General features: G+C 46.2%; 2 protein-coding genes across 6 annotated transcripts in view; one reads left to right on the plus strand and one right to left on the minus strand.

Moving 5' to 3' along the window:
• The window catches only part of DCAF4 (DDB1 and CUL4 associated factor 4), a 40,385-nt gene extending 38,572 nt beyond the window's left edge, over window positions 1-1,813 (plus strand). For all 3 annotated transcript variants that reach the window (XR_009738810.1, XR_009738808.1, XR_009738811.1), the window contains one exon: window positions 503-1,813. The gene's annotated coding sequence lies outside the window, so the exon portion shown is untranslated. The remainder of the gene's footprint in view (window positions 1-502) is intronic.
• ZFYVE1 (zinc finger FYVE-type containing 1) overlaps window positions 1,301-27,739 on the minus strand; it is a 44,873-nt gene continuing 18,434 nt past the window's right edge. For 2 of the 3 annotated variants that reach the window (XM_061429347.1, XM_061429348.1), the window contains exons 3-12: window positions 24,203-24,707; window positions 19,718-19,932; window positions 10,739-10,845; window positions 8,327-8,435; window positions 7,679-7,776; window positions 7,475-7,592; window positions 5,920-6,090; window positions 5,008-5,188; window positions 4,415-4,528; window positions 1,301-2,963 (exon numbers count right to left, since the gene is read on the minus strand). In XM_061429347.1, the coding sequence (XP_061285331.1) occupies window positions 2,731-2,963; window positions 4,415-4,528; window positions 5,008-5,188; window positions 5,920-6,090; window positions 7,475-7,592; window positions 7,679-7,776; window positions 8,327-8,435; window positions 10,739-10,845; window positions 19,718-19,932; window positions 24,203-24,707 (1,851 nt within the window). In that variant the 3' untranslated portion in view covers window positions 1,301-2,730. The remainder of the gene's footprint in view (window positions 2,964-4,414; window positions 4,529-5,007; window positions 5,189-5,919; window positions 6,091-7,474; window positions 7,593-7,678; window positions 7,777-8,326; window positions 8,436-10,738; window positions 10,846-19,717; window positions 19,933-24,202; window positions 24,708-27,739) is intronic. The other variant, XR_009738807.1, reaches the window with a different exon arrangement.

Raw genomic sequence — 27,739 nt, forward strand, 5'->3', positions numbered from 1 at the left:
GGATGAGATGGCTGGATGGCATCACTGACTCGATGGACGTGAGTCTGGGTGAACTCCGGGAGTTGGTGAAGGACAGGGAGGCCTGGCGTGCTGCGATTCATGGGGTGGCAAAGAGTCGGACACGACTGAGCGACTGAACTGAACTCAACTCAAATCGGTTGAGTCTGAGCTTCACAGAAACCTCCAGGGCGCTTAGCTTCCCCAGCACTTACTTACCACATGTAGACACTTGCTTATGTTTTTTCACCATTATTCCCATTTAATTCTTAGGACCCTACGAAGCAGGTGAAGATCATGCCAATATACTGAGGGGGGGGGGGGGGGCGGGCGGGGGGGGGGGCTACTGAAAAGAAAGCAGTTTGCCTAAGGTCTGCTAATGAGTGAGACAGCTAACAAGGTCTCCTGCTCAAGGAATCTATTCAACCCCCTGGTGTTAGAGAGAATGGAATTTTTATTTTTGCCCTGGAAGTGTAAGATCTCCTTAAACCTAGTTTTCCTACAGGTGACTTCCGGACCCATCTCCCTGCTTGCTCCTACCACCCACCCACCTGCACTCTTGGCCTCATCTGAATTAAAGCAGCCACCGCAAAACCAAGATGAACACTGGGTGTGTAGGACAAAAGAGAGAACTTTTGGTTATTCTGATACCAGGTTACCTTCTTCTCCTCTCCTGGTCTGACTAGTGTAAGAAAGCGAGTTTGGAAGACTTGTCTGCATCTTTCCTGTGTGGTCCAGCAGACACCATGCTCAGGGGCGGCCCCACACGACAGGACAGGAGACGGTGAACAGTTGTTCAACGGGAGCTGAACAGACAGAGCAAGGCAGGGCAGAGGATCGACACCAAAGGGCAGATACAAAAGGAGAAGAGTCTCTTCCCAGGGCTTCCACAGGTCACTAGTAACACCTAATCTCTTCTGGGAGAGAGCATTCCCAGGGAATAAACTGAGATATTCACAGGTAAAATATACCTCTCACTTGGCTTTTGCTCTGAAAAGCCACCAGCTTTCATCAACTAGGGGACGGACGTCCCTGGTGGCTCAGACAGTAAAGCGTCTGCCTACACTGCGGGAGACCCAGATTCAATACCTGGGTTGGGAAGATCTGGAGAAGGAAATGGCTACCACTCCAGTATTCTTGCTTGGAAAATCCCATGGACAGTGGAACCTGGTAGGCTTCAGTCCATGGGGTCGCAAAGAGTCAGATACGACTGAGCGACTTCACTTTCTTTCACTTTTCATCAACTAGAAAGAGGTAGCAAGATAATACTGATGAACTTAAAGGAAAGAGGCCACAGTCCATATTCCGCAGGAAGACTCCTTTATAACGGCGAATTTAATAATACACAGTACTAGAGCAGGCCTCAGTCACTGGGCCACGGGAGGCGGGAAGGAAGCAGGTCTGAGGGACCAACACGTGTCCAGGGCTCACGTCAGCGACACCAAGTGACCACCACGTACCTCCCTGAAGCTTGGCCCACCCCCCAGTTCAGTCAAGAACTGTGTCACTTCGAATTCTTCCTTTTTGGCCATTGACGATAAAATCCACCATGATGACAGGATTTCAGCACAACGGTCTCTTTCCAGTCACGACAGATATGGATGTCCCAGCTCTTGAGAAACAAACGTTCATCTGACTTCTCTCGCCAGGACTGGAGAATTTTTTCGTAACGATCCGCTGAAATGTTTGTATATACTTTGAAAAAACCACTAACAGTCCGTTCTGTGCTTTCCCTGGAAGATTTCTCATGACCACCCCTCCAACAGCTCAAGGGGTCGTGTGTCTGGGAATAAAGAATTAAGACACTTCAAAATAAGCAAGAACCCTAGTGCAACACTCAGTAGATGGGGGGCTTGCGGGGGCTGGGAGGGGAGGGTGGGGGCAGGTGCTCACTGCGGGGCAGGGAAAGCCAAGTGGTGGAGCGAATGGAAGCATCGACAAGCAGGGAACACTGCTGGGGAAGGCCCGTTTCCTTCCGTGCCCGCCCCCGCTCGAGGGACATCACGTCACCTGAGCTTGGGGACTCCTTGGGTCCGGGGACCCTACCACACCCTCCACCCATCCGTGACCTGCACGCGAAGCTGGGTGGTCTCTGAAACAGGCCAAGGCAGGGATTGGGATCTGACTCTGGAGGGCCCAGGGAGCTCCCCCACAGGCCACCCCCAGCAGAAGGTCCCTGGGAAGCTCCTACCCTGGCAGCCGAGGGGCATGAAGGCTTCGAAGGCTCGGAGAGAAGCAGCAGAGGGAGGCTAGTGGTGCAGTGGCCTTGGACTTGGCTCGGTTTTGTGGGGGGAAGACCTGCTGCCCGCTGCCCCCGGATCCCTGCTGGGGACGGACTGCGCGGGTGTTCACGGCCAGCGGCAGCGTGAACGCCTCCACATTCCTTTTGTATGTATATACGTGTGTGTGTGTGTGTGTGTGTATATATTTACGTACGTATTATTTTTAACTGAAATAAAATGCAGTGGATTCGAGTTCATTCCCCTTTGCTCTAAGCTGCTCAGGCTGCCCGCCCTGGTGGGGTTCACGCCTTCGGGCCCGCCGCCCGGCTCGCCCCGACTCGCTGTCTGCACCCCCCCGCCCGCCACCCCACAGTGGGAACAGGGCCCCCGGGATGAGGAGAGAGGACACACACCGCCACAGGTGACCAGGAGGAGGGCCTACCTCAGCACGACCTTGTTTCTAACCCTGAGAACCTAAGGAATTGTGAAGGACTCGGAGAGGGAGCTGGGGTTAAAGGTCACCGGGCTTTTTATTGCAGTTAAAGCAGACTCGGACAGGATGGTCCCAGCCTCGAGAGGGGACAGCCCGGCGGTCGTGGGAACACTCGTCGCAGAAGCCCTGTCCGCAGGCCCGGCAGTGGTGTTTCGAGAGCTTGACGCTGAACTCCTTCCGGCAGCTGTGGCAGTGCAGGATCTCGTGGTCCGGGACCCAGTAGGCCGGCCTGGCTGCATCCTTCACCAGACCTGCGTCGCGGAAGGGGCCATGATGGGCGGCACACGCGGGACCCAGCACCCCAAGTCCCACCGGGTGAGACGCCAGCGACAGACACTTCACTGGCTCACAGTCTAAGCACACACACATCACCCCTTCCACCCAGGGCTCCCTCACCCCCTACCACACAGGTCAGGATGTCTGGCACTGATATGTGCCTATCTAGTACGCTCTCCAGGTGAGCCTACACTACGGCTGAATTAAGAACCACTGGCGGAATGGTGAAGTTCGGGCTTTGGAGTCAGGACACAGCTTCATCCCAGTTCCACTGAGCCTGAGTCAGTCAGCTGTGGGATTGACAGGCTCCTTAGAGTCTCAGGGCCTTGGGTTTACTCATCTATAACAACCCACCTTCAAAAACAGTTACAAGATTATAAGAAATAAAGTGTCTGATGAGCTGGGACCCAACAGCCAGTGAGTGCTCAGCAAGTGAGTGCCTGTTAAGCACAGTTGGAAGGTTCTGCCAAGGGCAGCCCCTGCCCCTCCTGGTCACCTGAGAGCAGATGCAACTTGAGCCTCCAGGCTGGATAAATCCATCTATTTCTACACTCTCAAGTCAAAAGCCTGTCATCAGCTCATTCTGTGAGCCATGTGATCAAATCTGATCCATGCAATTGTCATCACAGCCACCCAGGAGCCCTTGGTCTCTCCCCTATGAAGGGCTGGAATGCCCCAGGCCCAGTCAGCCCTGCCTAAGCCCTCCGCACACTGGCAGGTTTCCCTTCATCTCCCTCTTCCCATCCTGGTTATAAGCCCGCCCCTTCACATCAGGTGAGTGGCTCTCTTCAATCTTAAAGGAATAACAGCTTGGCTGGTGTGGCAGATTGAGGCCCTGCCCCTTCTCTTGAATCTAGGCAGGCTCTGTGACTACAGCAGTCTCTAGCAGAAGAGCTGGTTTCCAGGCCCAGGCCTGTCTGAGAGCCCTGAGGCACTACGTAAGGAGTCGCTAGCACTGGAGAAACCATGTGCAGAGGCGTGGGGAATACAGGGAATGGGGTGAAGGGGAAGTTCTCCTGAGCCCAGCCTTCGAGGCAGCCCTGCCAGGCTAGCCAGCGTGTAAGTGAGGTTGGCTTGGCCCCTCAAGACCCGTCCAGCTGCCATACTGGAAAGTCCAGCAGTAATTCCCGGCAATGCCACTTAGAGAAGAATGCTTGCCTGTCCTGTTGAGACGTGATTGTTTTAAGCCTTTCCATTTTCAGGTGGTTTATTATGCAGCAATAGATAGCCTAAGAGGATGGCCTCCAGGAATAGACATGAAACCACCAAGGTATTCAGCATGAAGCAGGGAAAGTAAATTCTCAGTCACGTCCTTGCTGCCCAACTCAATCCAGGTCAGCAGGCTGACAAAACAACAGCCCAAGGCACGGCACTCCGCGAGCCCTCACCCACACACACCGCACCCGAGAGGCACTGCCAGGCCCACCTAGTGGTATGTCAATGGCTGTCACCACGGCTCCTAAAGTGTTCTGCACGGCCTCGCCCACCTTCCGAGCGATCAGCGTCCCACCTTCGTCGTCCCCCTGTGCCTCAGTGACATCTGCAGACAATGATGAAGGAAATGCCATCACCTCTGAGTCATTTCCCAAATGAAAAATTCTAGACGCTTCTCCCAGGGCACCCTGTGCCATTCTGCAAGGGTGGCAAGGGTCTGGGCTGTGGGCACGCACACCACAGCCAGTGAGGTCTGCCACTCCTCTACCTCAGGTCTCTGGGGCTATTTCATAACCTTCCTTTACAGTGGGCCAGGAGCATGACCTAGAACCTCCTCCAGGAGAAGATTCAGTCTAAGCCTATGGTAAACACAGGACAGCTTTAACCCTCCCCCAGCCAAGGAACAGCGCCCCCAGGACTCAGTTAACAAAGAGCTTAGAGGATGCCTGGGCAAGACCAGGGGAGCGACTGCTCTCAAAGAGTGAGGCGGGGAGGAACAGGGTTGGGCAGGTGAGGGTCCCATTCCCAGCACCCAGTGCCAAGGAGAGGTCCCCTCCACCTTGCGGCTCCTGGGCCCCACGTTACCTAACTGGGAATTCCTGGCTTCATAGCAGTTGTCACACACCCGCACGGGCGCAGGGCCCCAGCCCCGCTCGGGCACCGGCCGGGTCTTGGATGAACAGCTGTCACAGAAGCCCTCCCCACAGGCCCGGCAGTGATGCTTGGTATCGTTATCTTTAAAGGATGTAGCACATTTGTTGCAGCTCTGTTCCAAGCCCAAAACAAACAGAGAGGCAGGTGTCATTCATGTCTGCTCAGCTGAGAAAGTCAACCCAGGGAGTCTTTTGGATCATCTGAGGATGGCAGGATGCTGATGGTCCCAACAGAGGGGACCTAAGACCTCCAGCCACATGGAACACCCTCATTGAAGCACAGCTGTGATTAACATTTTCTTCCAAGAAGTGCTGGAAAGGTACCTCACATCCACCCGGCCGAGTCACAGGGATCTCAGAAAGGACTATGTAATTTCAGCCATAAAAGCAACAAGGATTCGTTTCTTTCACGGTTTCTCATGAGCCTCTGGGAAGCTGAGGAGGAACAGGTTTCCTGTCACAAGTGTTTGGGCCAAATCTGGGGACTCCCTTGATGTGGGAGCCGTGAGGTTTGTGTATCAAGCTGGGGGTGACCCTAAATGACCTCTAAAGGCTCCCTTTCCTCTACAGTCTATAGGTATGACCTCAGACATTTGACCAATAACAACTGGCTCTAGTGGGAAAGTGAACTAAAATCCACCACAAGGGAAATACTCAGAAAATAACACGGGAAATCAGCGGACAAAGAGGACACTGGCTGTCTTAGGTGTGTCCCACCCTTTCCCACACTCTGGAAGCTCATCTGGCTGGGACAGAGACTCCAAGCCTTCCTCGCAGAACAAGCTAAGGGCAGGGTGAAGCAACACAAGGAGAATGGGCTGTGCCGGGGATCCTGCTGCCGTACCAGGATCTGGGAGTTGGGCCTCCAGTAGGCAGGGGCGATCTGGTCTGTCAGCCAGGACGTCACAGCCTTGGTGGGCCCGAGGCTGAGCTCAGACACCGACTGAGCCATGAAGTTCATCCCGTCCAAGAGGCGCTGGGCCGCGTTGTTGTTGTCCTTCAGAAATCCATCAGTCTGAAATGAAAACACAGGCTCCCATCATGTTCTGAGTGACGGGAGTAAAGGGAAGGAGGGAGAGGGGTCTTAGGTGAGTTACATACCCATCACAGCCAACTCAGAACCACAGATTCCCTGGCAGAGAAGAGCAGGGTCAGATCAGAATCCCTTTGGCTTCTAAGCAACATCACACCCTATGAGTCATTGCTGATACTACTCTTCAAGATGACCACAGGACTTGGTCCACAACTGTTCAATTCAGAACTTACTCTGCTTGTGAGATATACAACCCAGGAAATAAATAATCCTATAAAGAGGACACCTCCTCCAAGAGATTCCCCACCCCAGGCTGGGTTAGGATCTGTTGCTTTAGGAATCACCCAGAAAGGGGAACACCACCAAGTAAAATAAGTCCCTTATAGAAAAGAGCTTCCCTGGTGGCTCAGATGATAAAGAATTTGCCTATGATGCAGGAGACCAGGGTTTAATCCCTAGGTTGGGAAGATCCCCTAGAGAAGGCAATGACTACCCACTCCAATACTCTTGCTTTGGAGAATTCAATGGACAGAGGAGCTTCGTGGGCTACAATCCATGGGGTTGAAAAGAGTCTGACACGACTGAAGCAAACAACACATAGAAAATCGCTTATCTTTCTTCCATGAAGGGAAAAGGCATTGGATGTGCTGTGATTGATGGGTAATTCCAAGTGTGAATCGTGGTTTAATGCAGAATGAAAGCACTGTATCACTGTCTCATAAATAGATTTGTTTTTCCAACATCTTGAATTAAAAAATCCAATTTAAAAACAGTAAAGGTCCATAGTGATTATACCTCTTAGAATATACTTCAAGAAGAATATACTCCAAAACAAAGAAAAGGCTTTCTTACATGAAGATGGTCACGATAGCATTTTCTTTGATAATAAAAAAATCATAAACAGCATGAATGTTCAAAATGAAGAGAATGGGGAAATCAAACTTTAACATTAGACAGAATATTACACAGTGATTACAAATGAAAATCATGAAAAGTGAAAGCAATATGGAAACAAAGCAAAACTGTGGTATGAGAAAAAGCAGTTAAGTGGCACGTTAATTGTAATTGTATCTATACAAACATACATATGGAAAATGAGTGAGGAGAATATGAAAAGATAAAGTTTTATTTGCTAAGGCAATTTATATATCAATTTTTAGTTTAAGTCGTGTTTCTAATATTTATGCAAGAAATGGGATAAAAATGAACGGTCTAGAACAAAAAAGGCACTCCAGATCATAGCTTCCTAAACCACCAACATATTGAAATTCATGGTTAACCACCATTGCAAACAAGCTCCACTTTCCCATACACAGGAATAACTGGACAACCCGAAGAGAAAACAGAAAAATAAAACAGCTCTTACTCCAGGCCACACGTGCACAATCTCTGTCCGCACCACCGTATCCACAGGATCTTGGTTCCCAAACCAGTACTGCCGGCTACGATAGACCACGCCACAGTTGGGACATTCGATCACGTACCTACAAGGAAGGCAGACAGATACTGGAACTCCACACCAGGGGCCTGGAGAGACAAACAGACCCAAATGCCAGCCACTGAAACTCACCCAGACCAGGCATATTTTGCAAGACCCATCCAGGGGGAGTCAGTGGAAGCAGCCGTCTTGGGCACCACGCTGACTTCATTGCCTCTCTCGTAGCAGGCCTGAAACACGGAGCACTCTGCCAGCTTCTGTTCTGTCCACCAGACCCCCTGGCCTCTCCACACCCCTGTCTGGCCCCACTGCCTGCAAACCAGACCTGCTGAGGGCTTACGGACCCTGGGTTTTAGCAGAGCAGAGGAAAGTCTTTCTCCAAAGAAGTCAGTGCCCTGAATGATTATGATCTGAATGTGTACCCATCCCAGGGGCCCAAAACTGAGCTACAAATTCTATCACTGTCATAGGAGAAATTCATCCAAACTAAGTTTCTGAAGGGCAATTTCACTCTTAGGAATAAACAGTCAATGTAGATGAACCCGGCATACAGGCTCAACAGGATAAGGGGGGAGGTTTAAGCTTAAAAAAAATAAACCAAGGGGCCCCTGGCAACAGACATGTGAGTTTTTAATGGCTGGAGCTGGAGAGAAGTTTCAGATAGACTCAATTTGAATATCAAATACTTTGGTAACAGTCAAGAGTGGTCCTAAGCCAGTCTTCCAAGAGGGGAGTGTGGCCAGCAAGCCAGCTGCTGGAGCAGAGGTTGGGAGGACTCACCTTGCAGGTGAAAACCCGGTTGTCATACTGGTGGGAATATCTGCAGCGGCTCTTGGCTTCATGAGGTACCCCTTCTTTCCCGTGATTCATGCTGTTCTTACATCCAGCCCTGAGGGAGGCACCAAAGCTGACATGAAGCTGCTAAAAGGAGCCAGGGCCGCTTACGCACAAGCGTTAAGCCAGATGCAAGGGCAAAACTAGACCCCCTGTTACTAATTGGGCCCCAAATACGGAGCAGAGAGACAGCAGTTTGTTTTGGAAACTAAGGGCCTCTCTCATACTTGCAATCAACAGTGCTACACAGGTAGTGCACCTATTACTCTTGCATGAGGAAAAAGGGCCAAAAGGGTATCTCTTCTTGGAAAACCACCAGGTCCCTCAATAGGAATGGAGGAGCCAGCAGAAAGCACCTTGATGAGAGATAAAACCTTAACAGCCTTCAGGGAACTCAAACATCCAAACAGCATGAAATAAGAAGTTTAATCAGAACAGGCTGCCAAGATGCAAAACAAAAATTGACCCTCAAATTCTGACAATGCATTAAGAGGAGGCTTAAGCTGAAAAGAAAACCTTCCAAATGAACAGTGAGCTCTGCTCTCCTGACAACGCAAAACCAGGGACCAGGACTTTAGAATTTCACTGTGAGAGAAGGGAAAGCTCTGGAAACCCTGGTAAGGCACAGTTAGAATGGAAAAGTGATGATGATCCAACAGAGCCTAAGCCTCTCTTGCTGGGCTCATGGGGCCCGCTAAAGGAAGTCACACTGGCAACTAACATCCCTCTTTCCTCTCTAAGACAAGCCTCAGTCCTCCCTGGCGCAGTCTGTATAATCCAAGAACCACGTCCTTGTTACAAACTCAGAGCAAATATGGTGGCCCAGGAGGTGGCCTATAGGGATCAATGCAAAAAGGCAATTCATTACAGAAAAGGCTCAGGTCTCCCCCGTATAGGCAAATGTGGAGGACAGGATTAGATGATGAAGTGATGAAAGCAGTGGAGAGGTGGGCCAGTGTCTACAAGACAGAGTCTGCAATCTGACCCTGACACACTGCATTTAAACCCCCAGGCTCCATCCAACAAGTCACTGGCCTGTGACTGAGTAGCTATCAACAGTTCAAATTAATCCAGTGAGCCTCAATGTGCGGTCCCCATTCAGCAACATCAGTATCACCCGGGAACTTAGCAGAAGGGCAAATTCTCAGGCCCTACGTCAGACCTACTGAATCAGAAACTGGGAGCAAGGCCCAACTACCTGTTGTAACATGTCCTTCAGGTTTTCCTGAGGCATGCTAAAATTGAGAATCACTGCTGTTTCCCCTGTAACCAAGGACCAGCAGCATCACCCAGGAGCCGGCTGGAAACACAGAATCTCACCGAGACCTGCTGATTCTGAATCTGCATTTAACAAAAGCCCGAGGCGATGCATACATAAAGTTTGAGAATACTGCCCTAACTCAATGTTCTTAACTCAGCTACACATCAGAATCACCTGAGGAGCGTTTTAAACACACCCGTGCTGAGGCACCACCCCAGATCTGGTAAGTGAGAAACCCTGGAGACAAAGCCTTTCAATCATTTGGAAAGCTCCCTGGATAATTCTACGGTGCTCTAGGCGTCTGTCCTCATCATGAAAGGAATCCACTAGGACCGATCCTACCCCAGTGCTGTGCACAGTGAATGGATGGAATGACTAGAATTGAAAGCTCTGGTAAGAGAAACACAGAAACACGGGCAACCTAAAGCTTTCTGTGCTTTTTCTTTTCTGTGCTAAATGCTTTTGAACTGTGGTGCTGGAGAAGACTCTTGAGAGTCCCTTGGACTGCAAGGAGATCAAACCAGTCAATCCTAAAGGAAATCAGTCTTGAATACTCATTGGAAGGACTGATGCTGAGCTCCAATACTTTGGCTCCCTGATATGAAGAACTGACTCATTGAAAAAGACCCTGACACTTGGAAAGACTAAAGGCAGGAGGAGAAGGGGATGACAGATGGTTGGATGGCATCACCGACTCGATGAACATGAATTTCAGCAAGCTCCAGGAGTTGTTGATGGACAGGGAAGCCTGGAGTGCTGCAGTCCATCGAGTCGCAAAGAGTCGGACACGACTGAGTGACTAGACTGAACTGAAAGCTTTCTGCAGTGAAAGTTACTCAAACCAGTCAATTTCACATCTAAACCGGTTGGAATCTTCAGGGAATTCTTCGTAACCATGTGTCCTGTAATCCCCTGCAACCTCAAAGTGTGGTCCTTGGACCGTTAGGCTCACCAGGGAACTTGTTGGAATACCCTATCTCAGGCCCCACTCCATCCTTTAGTCACAGTCTAACTTAAGCAGACCCCACGTGATCTGCAGGCACAGGGAAGTCTGTGAAGCACTGTTCTGAGGCTCTTTTCCCACAGTGGGGACTTACCCGCAGCTGAGACACAGGGAGGAGCAGGTGAAGTACTCGTCTGGAAAAAAGGAGCTGTGTGCCATCTGGTCATCGGGGATCTCACCACTGAAGCGGTCACTCAGAGCCTGCGCGGAGGGAAGGTGACACGCGAAGGGCCTCAGCAAAGAGCTCGGAGCTCTGGGCCTTCCACTGGCTGCCTTTCTAACACGCCCTCACCGCTGGCTTATTTCTTACCGGTTCTGCGGCTAGAAGCGGGAAGCCAGCGACTTCTGCTCCTTAACCTCCACCTTCTTGGCCTGACTTACACCAATCCTCACCACAGGAAACCTCAGAAAGAACCGGCCCATTTCCCAAGAGCTCAGAAGGAAGCAAAATTACTGTTCTCTCCTAATGACCTTGAAAGTTATAAACATGTCACACACTCCACTGTTCATTCAAAACCACCAGATACTGACGAATGCCCATTTCATCTTTGTGAAGCTGGGAAAGAAAGCGATACTTGAGAAGGTGGCTTGTCTTGAAGTCGGAGGGAGACAGAGCTCAGAAGTGCGCTGGGAGTTTTCTGGGCGTCTCCACCAGTTCTAACCACAGACACTCACTGGAGTTTACTGGCCACAGAACTATCTCTATGTACAAAAAAGGGTTATCAGCCAAAACGCAAGGAGGAATTATTCTAGGTATTGGCAGCCTTTTTATCAACTATAGTAACTAACCTAAAAGACAGCAAACGGTCAAAATAAATGCCAAGAAGAAAGATAAAGGTATGTGAAGTAACAGACTGAAATTTTTATGTTTAAAGGAAGCTTCCATTTTTAATCCTCTTTGTGTTCACTACTTTATATTGAAAGTATTCTTCAGGCTGATTTTTTTTCCCCCCTCCAACCCTTCAGTCATACGCAGTGAAAAAAGTCATATGAATTAAATATAAATAGGCTTTCTAGGCTTTAAAAATTATTAAATATTCACAGTTCCTAAGTCTTGACTCTTTCTGTGGCAGCCAGGCACTACTCAGGGGAAGAGATATAAAAGTAGCTTTAAAACAGAAGGACAAGATGCTACTTTCTTTAGTAAAAAGGTGAAAGAAATTTTAAGATGAGATTCAGAAAAGGGGCAGGTTAGGTTCTAAACTAAGATTCTCAAGTTCTAAACAGAATTTCGCTTAAGGACACTTATTTATTAAAACTCCTTTTCCTTTTTCCCAATGAAGCCTAATACCCTGAGTTGTAAACCAACTGTTTTCAAAAGCACAAGCTCTCAATGTTGAGTCAGGTCAGGTGTTCAAGACAAGAGTAGTGGCAAAGAATGTGTCAGACTAAGGGTGTGGGACTCACCCATGTGCATTCAAATTCAGCTCCTGCAAAGATAATGAACATGCCCATAAAATACCACCTGCCAGTGACGGCTGACCAAGTGGCAATCTCTGACTCGGACCAAAAAAAACAATCTAAGATTAATACATATACGTCCTTTTCTCTTGGTAGTAATTTTGTAAAAAGTAACTAAGGGAAAACAAGTAAGATTTGGAGACAGACTATAAGGGAATATACATGTGAATATTGAAGAGAATAAACAAGACGCAAACCCAGCAGAGTCAAGCCTACACCATCCTCCTCTCTCCTACTTTTGAGTAGGACCTATCCTTGGTCTCACCTTTTCCATGCAGCCTTCCCAACCACTCTGGGAAGATCACACTCTGCCTTCTCTGAGCACCTCCTGTCCTCAACATCGGAACCAGGTAGTAAGTGATGAGGCAAAGCTGTAAGCCTGATATATGTATCTGATCTCCCAGACTAGATCACAAACACTAAGAAAGGCACGTACTACCTCTGGATCCTCCTCTCAGTCCAGCACACGTCTTAACAAGTACTCAACTAGGACCTCTGCAATGAAGTGCCCCAGCACCAAGCCCCACGCACACCAAGCCCCACGCACACGCCAACCCACCCACCCTCTCCTCCTCACCTTGGCCCTGCCTCTGCACCAGGTCTTATCCCACGCCCACAGGCCTCTCTAATTTATGCCTAACTACTCACTGATTGGCCAAATCACTGATAACTCTTTCTGTATTTCTCACACAGCTGTGTTTCTCAAACAGCTGTGTGCCTAACCTTCTGGGGCTAGCTGGTGGGCAAACAGAGAATCATCTTCCTAATGTGTCAATTTACTGAAAGATTTGGGGAGGAAGTTTTTGCTTTATTTTTTAGCCACACCACGTGGTATACAGGATCTTAGTTCCCTGACCAGGAATTGAACCCATGCCCCTTGCGGTGAAAGCACAGAATCTTAACCACTGGACCACCAGGGAAGTCCCAGGAAGTTATTTTTACTTAAAAAATAAACGGGTATAGCATGAAACCAAATGGAAAATTTGCATCAATGTGAGGACCCCCCACAAAAAATTATTTCAGCCTGTAGTTGGTAGCTCTTCAAGTGCCTCAATTTCCTTATCTGTAAAATGGGGGTGGCTATTGGAGCAGGGGTCTCCATGGATTACACTGTGAGATCAAATGAAGTTACTCCATAGAGCACTTGGCAAAGATTGAGAGCTCAGAAACCGTGAGCTGCCACGATTAATATTTTTATTTTTTATGCTGAGAATTCTTTAATTTTATCCTTCAGATACCCTCACCAACTGATCCAGCTAACAGAAGGGATATAAGAGCTTCTCTCCTTTCCATGACAGCTCCCTGGTCTTCATGGCTGGTTGCATTTGTGGGTGAATATTTAGCTGCAAAAAGATGCTTAAGTACCAAATGCAGTGTTAAAATAAGAAAGAAAAAAAAGAGAGCTAAATAAGGAACGCAGAAGCTACTAAAGATGTATAATGAGACCCAAAGAAGAGCATTTTTAGCCCTCGGTTTCTCTTTTAAATAGGTAACTGAAAGGATAACCTAAGTAATACTTTTTCTTAGGAAAAATATCAAATTTAGCATGAATCCAACAGCTGGGTTGAACTCAGAAGGCATGCCACTCCCCAGTAAATGTAAAATTGCAGCCCAATAATAGTGACAGCATAAGGTTTTTTCTGTTCCAAACTCAAGTGGCCTGATTCACTTCTCTGGAAGATCTTCAGAAAAATGAGGACATTTCTAAATATCTCAAGGCTTAGCATGAAACAATCTGCAGCCTGATCACCATGAGACAAATCCCCATAGAACCTCCATTGTCACCGGCCCTAGACAACTGTTGGCTTACGTTTGCCAAGGCAACAGTAACTTCTTATGACATCAGAAAGAGAACTCCAAGACCAACCAGCCTCACCTCTTCAGATGCTGGCCACCCATCCTCTCAAATGCTGGTAACACAAGCATCGTATTTCTCTCACAACTCACCGAAGAGCCGGCAGTCAGTAATGAATCAGACCTTGACAAGCATCAGGAGGACTTACATGAATCAAGAGTATGGGAATAGGACTTCCCTGGCAGTCCAATGGCTAAGACTCCACACACCCCTTACAGGGGGTACAGGTCTGATCCCTGGTCAGGGAACTAAGATTCCGCATGCTGGATGATGCGGCCAAAAAAAAAGTATGGAAACATAACAATAACTGTTAAAAAAAGCTTGATGCTCATGTGTTTTAGATACAAGGGTAAAGAGACACTGTCTTCCTTCCTCTATAACCTGTTTCTTTCCAGTGTGAACATTACCACCTAATCCATATACTTCATCTCTTTCAAGAATTTCAAGCCTCACATCATTCCAGGGTTTCTTGGCCTCCCTCCCTCCTGAGGCCCCAAAGCCATAAGAGGCAGGGAAGGACCTTTCCTGAGAAAGCTTGGGAAAGTATTTGAGGTCAGTCTGGAAAAGGCTGCCTGGAGACTAGATGATCTTGAACTTTAGTTGCCTTGACAACAGTACAGCTCTTACTATCTAACCTGTAAGTTTCACTCCAGTCATCAAAGGCTAGCAGTGAATTTTCTGATTCAAAATGGAGACTCTTATGTAATCCACGATGCCCCTCCCCCCCAAATATATAATAACTTCGTAAATACTTAATAGGTGCTTCCTGATATGACAGAATTAGAGAGTCAGAGTTCCTACATTTAGAGATCGGAGGCTAAAGGAGGTATTACATAAAACCTGTAAGAATCCAACCTTAAAATGGTTCTCTCCATTATTCATAACTGTAAATACAGGCAACAACAGTTAATTCAATATTCAATTTCCTTGGTCAATAGGGACCTGAGCATCTCTTTTCTTTAAACAGACTTACTTCATCAGTGAGAATATGCTCTGCTGGTAGGTATCTGAGCTGTTGCTACTGTGGAAACTGAGCAAACGAGTGAGAGGTTAAGAAGTGAGAAAAATTCCCCTGGAGAAAAGGAACTGGGGCTTGGACCACAAAGAGGCTAAATGGCAGGAAGAGTGACTAGATCAGCAGAATGAATGGGAAACACACGGGCAAGTCGCTAGAGCAGAAAGTGACTGAAGGTCTCATACACACACACATGCTCACACACACACACATTCTACAACTCCTCAATCTTGCTCATTAATCGCATTTCCTGTTTAATAATGAACAGGAAAAGAATATGAGGAAGGAAAAAAAGATTTAACTTCTCTATGATCTGACTTATTTAGGGAGAAAATGTATACAAACATTACATACATATATTTCTGTATGCACCGAAGCAGCACCAAAAATTTCTGGAAGTGTATGTCAGAAAGTATTATAACAGTTATCATACAGTGAGGGGGACAGGAGTGAAAGGATTCAAGTCATACCTTACTATTGGATTGTACTATTTGAATCTGTACTATTTCAATTGTTCATTACAAACACACATTGCTTTTACAATTTAAAAAATAACTTTTTAAAGTAACCAAACACTCAAATACAACTTATAAGAATGTCCTTTGTAAAGGCAACTGGAACCTTTAAAGACGACCCATCTTCTGACCTTCTTAAAAGTTGAGTAACTACTGAGAAGGAATACAGCCCAGGGTTTAAAGGCACAGACTTGGGAGCCAGACTACCAGGTTCAAATCCCCACCACTGGAACGTCCCTGGTGGTCCAGTGGCTGAGACTCTGCGCTCCCCATGCAGGGGGCCTGGGTTCAATCCCTCGTCGGGAACTAGATCCCACATGCTGCAACTAAAAACAATCCCACGTGCCACAACAAAGACTGAAGATCCCGAGTGCTAGGCTGCAAACTAAGACCTGGCCCAGCCAAATAAATAAATGAATATTAAAAAAACAAATTCTCCACCACTCACTAGACAAGCCATCTCGGGCAAATTAGCATACCTCTCTGTGCCTCTGTTTCTCAACCTCAGAGTTGGTATGAGGATAACATGAAAAATACACGTCAGTGCAGAGCACAGAACATGACATCAGTAAACACTCCACAGAAAGGTTGGCCAGCAGCAATGGGAGCTGCAATTTACCTGAAGGAATTAGGCAGAATGTGGGCAACACCTTTGCTGCTGCTAAGTCGAGTCAGTCGTGTCCGACTCTGTGCGACCCCTGAGACGGCAACCCACCAGGCTCCCCTGTCCCTGGGATTCTCCAGACAAGAACACTGGAGTGGGTTGCCATTTCCTTCTCCAGTGCATGAAAGTGAAAAGGGAAAGTGAAGTAGCTCAGTCGTGTCCGACTCTGAGTGACCCCATAGACTGCAGCCTACCAGGCTCTTCCATCCATGGAATTTTTCAGGCAAGAGTACTGGAGTGGGGTGCCATTGCCTTCTCCGGGGCAATACCTTTAGGTACTCAGAAAATATAAGGAAAAATGGAAAGTACTATTAAAATAAGGGCAGAACTACTACATATAAAAAATGATCCATCCATATAAATGAAAAAGCATGCAGCTATTTTTAAAAAAACATGGTTTTATAGGATATTTAATAGCATGGAAAAAATGCTAGGCTTCAACACTCCATAAAAAAAAAGCAAAGTATATAAGGCACATAGATACATCACAACCCCAATTCTCTTTTTAAAATAAGTAGAAAAGAATCATATAATGCCCCATTTATCTATTTTTTGCACACTTAGTTTGCTTTTTTCTTTGCTATTACAAGGCTGTTGCCATTAACATCCTCATATAGGTCTCTGTGTTCCTGTGGAAGAGTTGCTTTATGGCCAGTTTCTAGAAATGACATGGTTGGAATATATATTATGCATTTCTTTATACTACTGCATTTCAAAGTGGCTATACTAATTTTACCTCAACCAGAAGTTTGTAAAAGTTTACAGTGCTTCATATCCTTTTTGACATTTTATTGCCTAACCTGTCAGTGTTCACCCTTGCACAGTGGTGGTCTTGCTAGAGGGTTGCGATTTCTTTTTTTGGCCATCACAGTCTTGCCTCACAGTGCACACAGTGCCTCCCAATTTTCCCAAAAGGTTTATACATTTATTTCCTAACAATATTCCTGTGTATCTTATGTAAAATAAAGAGAAAATCACAGAGGAAACAAAATCATATAAATCATACTAGAATATATCCCAAGGCTTCTTGAAGTGTTTCTTCAGGGAGTCAGTAAGGCACTGGACAAGGTGAAGAATAAATACCAGTAGAGAAAGAAAAAAATGGGAGAAACAGAAAGTCAAACAAGCTATTTTGGCACTGATAATTTATCTGTTTATGACCATCCCTACTCTTTTGTTCCAAAAAAGAATGCAAGGCCACCTTAAAAGAAAAAAAATACAACATAAAACAAAAAATAAGTGGACAAAAATAAATGGCCATTATATTATACACTGCTTTGAACTATGAAGACTTCTGTTAAGAGTATTTTAATAGCAATACACCTCTCCTAGGTCAATTTGCCTAATGCAGACCTTAAAGGTAGCTTTCTCTAAGCATGATTATCAGAGAATGAACAACTTCTAATTTAAAGAAGATTAAAAACAACCAGAAAAAGACAAAACAATTTTTTCAAGGATCTGAACAAGTTGCAAGACCCCAGAGTTCCCTGAGGAGAGCCCGAAGCACAAGCTTAAACAGGTAACTCCATCGCATGGACAGAGCTGTGGGCCCACACCTCAGTACAGCACAGAGCCTGCCTCAGAGAACAGGAAATACAAGATCCAGGTAAACTCTTGAGGCCAACGGTTACCAAGAGTCCTCAAAATTCCAGCTGACCAGGCTCTTTTTAATCACAGAAAGCTTCATGAATCATATCACCTCGTAAAAACACAATGTAACAACAACAACAGCAGAAAGGGACCTGACAAACCCGCCTGGAGGAGGGCATCCAAGAACTCTGAGCACAGGTTACTTACTGCTCACGGCACCTGGTGTCCCTGAAGGGCTTCTGCAAACACTAAGCAGGTTAACTTTGAGAAAACCTAAGGAACTCTATAATGCAGCCATTGGCCTAGTTGTCAATAGTCTTAAGGATCAGATTTTACAGCCCTTTGTATAACGTAGTACGGATTCAGCCTGCATTTAAGAATGTTCCCAATATTTGGGTGTAATCTTCCACCTGACTACCTCTAAGCCATTACAAGGACATGTGTGGTCAGTCGTGTCCGACTCTGTGACCCCATGGACTCTAGCCTACCAGGTTCCTCTCTCTCTGGGATTTTCCAGGCAAGAATATCGGAATGGGTTGCCGTTTCCTCCTCCAGAGGATCTTCCCGACCCAGGGATCGAACTCGTCATCTTCTGCACTGGTAGGCAGATTCTTTACCATGGAGTCACCTGGGAAGCCCTTGAAGAAGTATACTATAAGGGCAAACACTGGTGTCTATCTTATTCTCCACGGTTATTTCCAGCACCTCAAACTCTGACACAGAGATCCACTCATTTATTTGTTGAATGGATGAACGAACAAATTTCCTAAGACCAAGCAACAGGTAAATGGCAGAACTGGGATCCCAACACAACTCTGTCTGACTCCAGAGTCCCAAGTTTTTCTAGTCCAATCAGGATACTATAATGAGATACCACAGACTGGGAAGCTTATAAATGACAGAAATTTATTCGCCACAGTCCTGTAGGCTGGAAATCCAAGATGAGGGTGCAGCATGGCAGCCTCCAAGTGGGGGTCTGCCTTCTGGTTGACAGATGGTGCCTTCTCAGTGTCCTCACTTGGTGGAAGGGAGCTTTCTGGGGCTCCATTTGTAAGGGTGCTAAAGACACTCAAGAGGGTTCCATTCTGATGACCCAGTCACCTCCCAAACCCCTGGATATGTATGTATACTAGTACATGTATACTAATTGGGCATTAAAGTATTTCAAGATATGAATTTTGTGAGGTTACTAAACACAGCCTTTAGTAACCACTATGCAAAAACCATAAACTTGTCTGAGTAGTAACTTTTCATTCCCTTCTCTTGTTTTTTTTAACTTTTCATTTTGATGTAATTTCAAACCTGTAGAAAAGTTGCAAAAATAGTATAACAAACTTCCATATACAGTTTACCCAGATGCAGAAATTGCTTACACTGTGTCCCACCGCAAACCTTTTAGACTCCATGGATGAAGCAAATCAGCATATGCCCAAAGTCTGTTCCTGGGTCAAACAGGCCAGCCTAGCTTTATGGAAACCGGTTCTCCTATCTCCTCCGGTCTCGGGCTCTATGCCCTAACCCTCAGAGCACCCTCAAATCCCTAGCTCAAGTCTTCCTGTCAACAGTGTCCTTTCTCCAAATCCCACACTCCCAGCACTGCTCCAAAGACCCTGTTCCCTCCCTGCTCCTCTGTCCTCCGCCTGCAGGCATGGTAACACAGGGGCGTATACAAAGTAAACCTTAAAACAGAAGCAGTCTTGGCAGGAACTGAGTTGATGTCTTTATTATAAAGAATGGTAAAATAAGGTTTTTCTCCAAGATGAGGACCTTTTAATTATCATCCAAGATTCATGTTCCTGGCAAGAGGACACCATTCAACAGGTAACACACTGCACTCATGCCCTTCCTTTCACAGATCCTCTCTTTGCGGCCCAGGTTTCTAATCACCAGCACCAACAGAAGCTGGAGAACTGAGTGTCCTAACCACCCACTGGTGCCCCAGTGAGAAGCACTCAGGCCAGAAACCAACTGACCTTCAGGGCTTTGAAGATGACGCCGGGGTGCCGGGGAGAACGGGTGGTATTGTTCTCCAGCTGCTGCTCCAGAGCACGCCGAAGCCCAGAAAAGTCAGTGGGAGGGTTGTAGGTCCTCGTCCCCTTGTAGTGAATGGAACTGAAGGCTTCCGGGAAGCGGCCCAGCTTCCGGAACCGGTCCTGGATGAGCTTCTCCGGCACCTCAGAGGGGTGATCTGTGGAAACAGGTGTGTGAACAGGGGCCTTTCTTAAGTCTCCTGTCTTTCATTATAAAAGGAATATGTGGTGTAACTCCGTAAATATAAAAGTACATAAACAGGCAGAACTGCTCTATGCTGTTGGAAGTCAGGATGGAAGGAACTGCCTAGAAGGAAGCACGAGCAGGGGTTTCTGTAAAGTGGGGCCTGGTATTGAAGTGACAGGTACCCTCAGCTTGTGAAAGTGCTCAGGGATACACTTCTGATATACTGTGCACTTTTTGGTATGTGTGTTACACTTCAAGGAAGTAACTTAAAAAAAAAAGAGAGAGTCATTTATTTAATTTTAATATTTATTTATTTAATGGCTGCAGCAGGTCTAAGCTGCATCATGAGGGATCTCCATTGTGGCTCACGGGTTCTCTAGTTGCGGCACGAGGGCTTAGCTGCTCCACAGCATGTGGGGGTTTCAGTTGCCCAACCAGAGATCAAACCAGAGTCCCCTGCATTACAAGATGGATTTTTAACTAGAAGTGTCTTTTTGTTTTTTAGTGTGCTTATTGTAAAAAATCCAAACATGTCAAAGCATAAAAGGAAAGAAACGTAGGTCCTCTGCTCCCTCCTACTCTTCAAAGGGAACTACAGTCCAGTGATTACCCTTTCAGACTTTCTTTCCTACATAATTCCCAACACATACGTGCAACTTGCTTTCATCACTTAACAACATACGGTAAGCGTGTGTCCTTGGACACTTGATACACTGTGAGGAGACATCTCCTTCTTTTTAACAGCTACATAAGTCTTTCATCCTATGGATGGATTTCACCAGTCACCTTCTAGTGAGCATTTAAAATAAATAGCTGCTCTGGAAGCGCTGATCTTATGCTGGTGAAGTTGCAGACAACTGCCATTGTGTGAAGGTATCAGCCTTCCCGTAGTTTATCTAACATTTATCCAGAAATTTAGGGAGCAGCAGTATAAACAGATTCAATAATCATTTTGGAGATAAAACTTCGATGGACTTTTGGTTTTAATTTCCTTTAATTTTTTTTTAAAACCTAAATTATTTTATTCTTTAGAAACTAGATTCTGTGCTGACAAAGGATTATGTTGTTTTTAAAATTTATTTTTTTAAATTGAAGGATTGTGTTAATTCCTACCAAACATCAACATGAATCAGCCATAGGTTTACCTATGTCCCCTCCCACTTGAACATTCCCTCCCACGTCCCTCCCCATCCCACCCCTCTAGGTTGTGACCAAGCCCCGGGTTGAGTTCCCTGAGTCATATAGCATAATTTCCTTTAATATTTTAACAACAAAATCATTCCAATTAAACACTGGAAATATGGCTTTAGCTCAATTTAAAGGTACAGTCATCAAAGAGAAGTAGCCAGAGTTCTGGATCCACAAACAACTCTGGATTCAGACTCCCAATTTTGCAGCCTACTAGCTGGAAACTCCTTGGTTACATAACCTAAGCTCTCTGAGTTCAGTTTCTTCATTTGTAAAACATAGCTGCTGTTGATTGAGCTGAGTAACAAAGAAACATTAAGTCTGCATTTATTTTAAGAAAATGTTGGGACTTTCCTGGTGGGCCAGTGGTTAAGACTCTGTACTTTCACTGGAGAGGGTACAGGTTTGATCCCTAGTCAGGGGACTAAGATTCCATATACTGTGTGACACAGGCAAAAAAATAAAAATGTTTAAAAATTTAAGGAAAAAAATGTTATCTTTGTTATTCAGCTTTTATTTAAAAAAAACAAATAAACAAGCACCTAGCATAGTGCAAGGCATAAAGCAAAAGAAAAAAAGCAGGGGCGTTTCCCTGATGGCTTAGTGCTGAAGAATTCATCTGCCAACGCAGGAGACACAGGTTCGATTCCTGTTCCGGGAAGATCCCACATGCTGCAGAGTGTCTGAGCCTATGCGCCACAACTACTGAGCCTGTGCTCTAGAACCCGCAAGCCGCAACTACGGAGGCCCTCACGCCCTAGAGCCTGTGCTCCGAAAGAGGAGAAGCCACTGCAACGAGAAGCCTGCACACTGCAACTAGAGAGCAGCCCCCGCAAGCTGCATCTAGAGAAAAGCCCATGCAGCGGCAAAGATGCAGCACAGCCAAAAATAAAGAAGGTTGTTTTGTTTTTTTTTAAGTAAAGCCTATGGAAAAAAAAGTTACTTTGAAAGGCTGGTTATTTCAAAACCCTGAACAGGAAATTAGACCTTCCCCTCACCAAAGCTGTGAAGATCCAAAGTGGCATAAAAATGCTAATCACGGGAGGTATCCTAGACCCAGATCCTTCGGATTCTAACTCCTTAATAGGGTCCCAGTCTGTCCACTCCCCACCTGCTGCCCTGCCCTGGCTCAGGCCCCATCACTCCTCACCTAGTACTGTGATAAGCTCCTGGCCACCTCCCTGCCTCTACACGTGCCTCTCTAGTTCATCCTGCAACAGGCCGTGGGGGATCTTTTTGAAAATACAGATCTGATCACATTAACTCCCTACTTAAAATCCTTCAAGGGATCTTGTCATACTTGAGACCTAAATCAAGGCCATCCATGCATGATCTGATTCCTGACTGTGTCCACTATTCCCTCCCACACAATCTAAGCCTCAGACACACTGAGCCTCTTCATTCAGCAAGTACCTGATGACAGCCTCCTGTGCGCCAAGCACTCACCCAGGCTCTTCAAAGGCAGCAGTGAATAAGACAGGCAAGGTTCCTGCCTTCCTGGAGTTTCCATTCCAAGGGGAAAAGATCAAAAACCAGTAAGCAAACAAACAGGATTATTTTGGAGAGCGACAGCTGCCCTGATGAACATGAACAGGGTGATCTAACAAGACAGGACCACCAGGGTGCAGGAAGGACCATTTTAAAGGAGACACTTGGCAAAGGCTCCAAAGGGCTGAGAGTTGAGCTGAATCTGAAAGAGGATGGCTGGCTGGAGGAAAGTGTGTTCCAGGTAGACAGAGTAGCATGTACAAAGATGGGAACAGAGAAAAGTCTGGTATAGCTAGTGGAGGGAGTGAAAGGGGTAAGCAGAGTTCAGAGACAGAGGCAGGAGTGAGGACACTATAATTAGGAGTTTAGATTGTATCCTGATGTAATGGAAAGCCATTGACAGGTTGGAAGCAGGAGTATGACATGACCTAAAGTATAAATTAAGCTTTTAAAAAACATCACTCCCCATCCTTTGAGGAGAATGCATTGAAATGGGCAGGAACAGAATCCAGGAACTCAGTGTACAAATACCTACAGTTCCCTGAACACAATAAGCTCCTTCAAACCACTACAGGTTCATCTTCCTAGACCATCCTTCCTCCCCTCCTCTATTTAGCCAGTCTCTAAAGTTCAAATGTCACCTCCTCTTTCCTACAAAGATGTGTACAGTGTCCCTCTTCTGCACACTCACAGCTCCAGGAGCGACACCCACCACGGAATGGAACACATGTGGCCTCTCCAACTAGACTACCAGCTATTCGAGGGTGGGAATTGGTTTTCTTTTCAGTTTGGGGTCCTGGCAGTCAGCATGTGACCTTGTGCACTTAATAAACTTTGTTAACTAAACGAACGTTCATAATGAAACTGTTTTTGGAGCCAACACTATTGCCCCCGCTGCATCCAATCACTGTCGCACCTGCTCCCTCACCCTCCCACTCGGGCGATGCTCTTGCTTCCTATTTCTCTAAGAAAACAGAAACAAGAAGACACCTTCCACCACGCCTACCTACTTACCTGTAATCGTGTCCATATAATCTCCCTTCTCTCCTGTTGTTACAGATGAGCCGTCCACATTCCTAAGGTCAGCCCTCCACCTGTGCATCACTCCTGCTCTAGTGAATCATTCCCAGCAATACCCAAGTATCTGCAATACCTCGCGTCTTAAAGTTCAATAAAGGGAAAACTTGAAATCCCACATTAGCCTCCTGCTGTCACTTACCTGCTTCCCTTTATAGAAGAAAGAGATCAATATACTACCTTAAGTTTTTTCCTTCTCTTTTCTTGATCCCACTCTGATCAGGCTTTCAGGCCCACCATCCCTGGGAAACGGTCTTACCCAGATCACCAGGGCCCTCTATATCGCCAAAGCCAATCAGCAATTCTCAATCCTCATCCTGCCCATGAGCAGATTCTGACATGGTTGATCATGTCGTCCTTCTCGAAACACTTCCTTATGTCTTGCCCAGGCAGAAATTTTTCTGGGCAATGTACCGCCACCAAGTCACTACTGCAGCCCAGTGTACCCAGAAAGGTCAAAGTATGACAACCGAACCCCATCTACTTACCAGAGCCCAGCAGCTGGGTGTGCACAGTCTCATGGAAAATGATAACAGCAGGGCCCAAGGTGGACAAGGGGACATCCAGGCCACAGCGGGCAGTGGTAGCCTTGAGCTCCTTAGTGAAATGTTTCAAATAAGCTTCTGAGGCATCCCCAAGGAACTTGAAGAGGTCATTGTGCAGTCGGTCTGCATGAGTTCGATAGATGACGAGGTCTGAGATGGCCAGGACCTTAAGCAGCAGCCGTGTTCTCTGGCTTAGATTCACTGTAGCTCCCAAGAGCCCTTCCGTGTCTATCACGGCTACTTTGTGGACTGGGTCATATGCTGCCCACACTCCCACAGTGCAGGACTCCTGGGCAGGGGAGGTTTTGAAGACTTCTCGGCCATAGAAGAAAGTGTGGTTGAGGGTATGAGACTTCCCATCCCCAGTATTTCCGAAAATGGAAACCACTTTCAGATGCTGATCAGGTTTGCAGTCCAATTTCCTAATGAAGTCCTCTTCATTCGTTACCTTCCCAAAAAAGGGGAGGGGGGGAGGGGGGAGGGGAAAGACAATGAAATACAAAAACTGCAAAATAGCTAGAAACACCTGCAAGAATTAAGTGCTTGCCAGGGCTCCTCGATTGACTTGTCAATGTGACAAGGAAAAGAAGTCCCAGGATAATAGCCTCTCACCCAACACTTACCCCTGCTGCTGCTGCTGCTAAGTCGCTTCAGTCGTGTCCGACTCTGTGCGGCCCCATAGACGGCAGCCCACCAGGCTCCCCTGTCCCTGGGATTCTCCAGGGAAGAACACTGGAGTGGGTTGCCATTTCCTTCTCCAATGCGTGAAAGTGAAGTCGCTCAGTCGTGTCCAACTCTTAGAGACCCCATGGACTGCAGCCTACCAGACTCCTCCATCCATGGGATTTTCCAGGCAAGAGTACTGGGGTGGGATGCCATTGCCTTCTCTGACACTTACCCCTAGCAAACAGCTAACAGGAACTTTGAAAGCCTCAGTCAGTATATAAGAACTTAATGGTCATAAAAATGTTAAAACTATAAACTCTTAAAAGAAAGCATAGGAGGAAATTTTGCAACCGTGGATTAGGCAATGTCTTCTTAGATATGACACTAAAATCAATACAACAAAAGAAAAAAATGGATAAAATGGACTTCATCAAAATTAAAAACTTCTATTCTGCAAAGGATACCATTAGATGAAAAGACAATCCAAAGAACGGGGGAAAATATTTGCAAACCACATATCTGATAAGGGACTAATGGTCTAGAATATGTAAATAATTCTTACAACTCAGTAAGGAAAAAATAACCTAATTAAATATTAAGCAAACAATTTGAACAGACATTTCTCCAAAGAAGACATTCAATTATCAATAAGCACATGAAAAGATGCTCAACACCATAGTCATCAGGGAAATGCTAACCAACCACAACAAGATATCCCTTCACACCCACTAGGATGGCTATGATCAAAAAGATAATGGCAAGTTCTGGTGAGAATACAGTGAAACTTCAATGTTCAAACGCTGCTGATGAGAATGCACAATGCACAGCCACTCTAGAAAACAGCATGGCAGTTTCTCAGAAAGTGAAACACAGAGTTACCAAATGTCTCAGGAGCTCTACTCCGAGGTATAAACCAAGAGAATTAGAAACATTCATCCATACAGAACTTGAACATGAATCTTCACAGCAGCCTTATTCATAACAGTGAAAGATGGAAACAACCCATGTGTTCGTCAACTGATGAGTGAATATACAAAATGCGGTATATTTATACAATGACTGAATATTATCCAACTATAAAAAGTACTGATATATGCTACAACATGGATGAACGTTGAAAATATTAAGTGAAAGAAGCCAGACACAAAATGTTACATATTATATAATTCCTTTTATATGAAATGTCCACAATAGGTCAGCTCATAGAGATAGAATATGTATCAGTGGCTGCCAGGGGTGAAGGGAAGCAGAAAATAGGGAGTGACTGGTAGTGGGTACAGGGTTCCTATTTGGGTTGATGAAAATGCTAAGGACTTAGTACTAAGGGCCACACAACGTTATGAATATACTGAAAGCACTGAGTTGTATATTTTAAAAGGATGATAAATACATGGTATGTGACTTACATCTGAGTAAGACTATTAAAAAACAAAGAACAACTTACTAGTCAAACTCCATCTATCCATAATTCCTGTTTACAGTTTAAAAACACTGCAGTCCTTATAAGAAGTCAGGCCATGAGACTTCCCTGGTGGTCCAGTGGTTAAGAATCTGCCTTCCAGTGCAGCTGATGCAGGTTCCTAAACAAGGAGCTAAGATCCCACATGCCACAGGGCAAGTGAGCCCAAGCGCCACAACTACTAAGCCTGTGAGCTCTAGCGCCCATGCTCCACAGTACGAGAAGCTCACGCCACAAACAGAGAAAACATGTGTGCCGTGACGAAATTAAAAAAAAAAGTCAGGCCAGGAAGGAAGGGCGCTGGCGTCAGTGAGATAGATCCCAGACTGGAGTTCCAGGAAGATGCTCAGGGGCCTGTAACTCTCAGAACACAAATCCCCAGGGTCAACGCTCCTAATTCAAACACACGGTGTTCTACTCCAGCTAAAGGAGTGATGAACCTTTACAAGTCTCATCCTCCAGCCAGGAGACACACAAACAACAACAACAGAAAACACATTCCTGACTCTCAAGAGTCTGCTGGTTTGATAAGGAGAAGTTACAGGGAGGCAGACCACTGGGTGTGATAATACGATCTCTTCATTTCCCATAATCTCATCAAGATGGTAAAGCACTCACTATTCTATTAATGACATCACTACAATTATTACAGGAATAGCCTTAATGACAATATTTTATTTACTGAATGCCCACTGCACTGACAGTGCCCTTCACTAGATGCATGAGGGCAGAAGCGAGTCTGCCCTTACACCCCCAGTACTCGGGATACGGCCTGGCACAGGAGAGGAGTTCAATATTGAGCTACCGAATGAATGAATGCAGTGCACCTTGCTAGGTACTTTGATCACTCTTCTCCACCCTGGATCGTCCACAGGGCTGAACACAGCGGCGGCATTTGATAACTGGGCTCACTGATCTCCCAGGCAACTGAGAGGAACAAGAAGTTACACAGAACAGCCCACTTTGGACCCATGTCACTCCTCCAGTATCGTTCCAAGCTGCAAAGCTGGCCGCAAGAGAAACAAAACAAAAGCTCCATAAACCTCTACCAGCAAGGAGTCAGATAAGGTCAGAGTGGCCGGCTGCAAGAGTCATCAAACAGTCTGGAGGAAGAAGACAAGGCCCAGGGGTTTTCTCCCCTGGAAATGAACTCAATCATGAATCCACTATCCAAAAAAAAAAACCACAACGGGTATCCAGGACACTCAAGAGTGGGCACCTGAAAAGGGGCCTGTAGGAGCTGTTAAGAGTTAAATGTCTCAAGATTTACCCACTAAATGATGTGCATAACATATATAAGTAACTCACTGGAGTCAGCATTTGGGGATATGATTTTGGCACCAGGTGTCCGGGGG

The sequence above is a fragment of the Bos javanicus genome, chromosome 10, assembly GCF_032452875.1.
Source record: "Bos javanicus breed banteng chromosome 10, ARS-OSU_banteng_1.0, whole genome shotgun sequence".
In the NCBI taxonomy this organism is placed as follows: domain Eukaryota; kingdom Metazoa; phylum Chordata; class Mammalia; order Artiodactyla; family Bovidae; genus Bos; species Bos javanicus.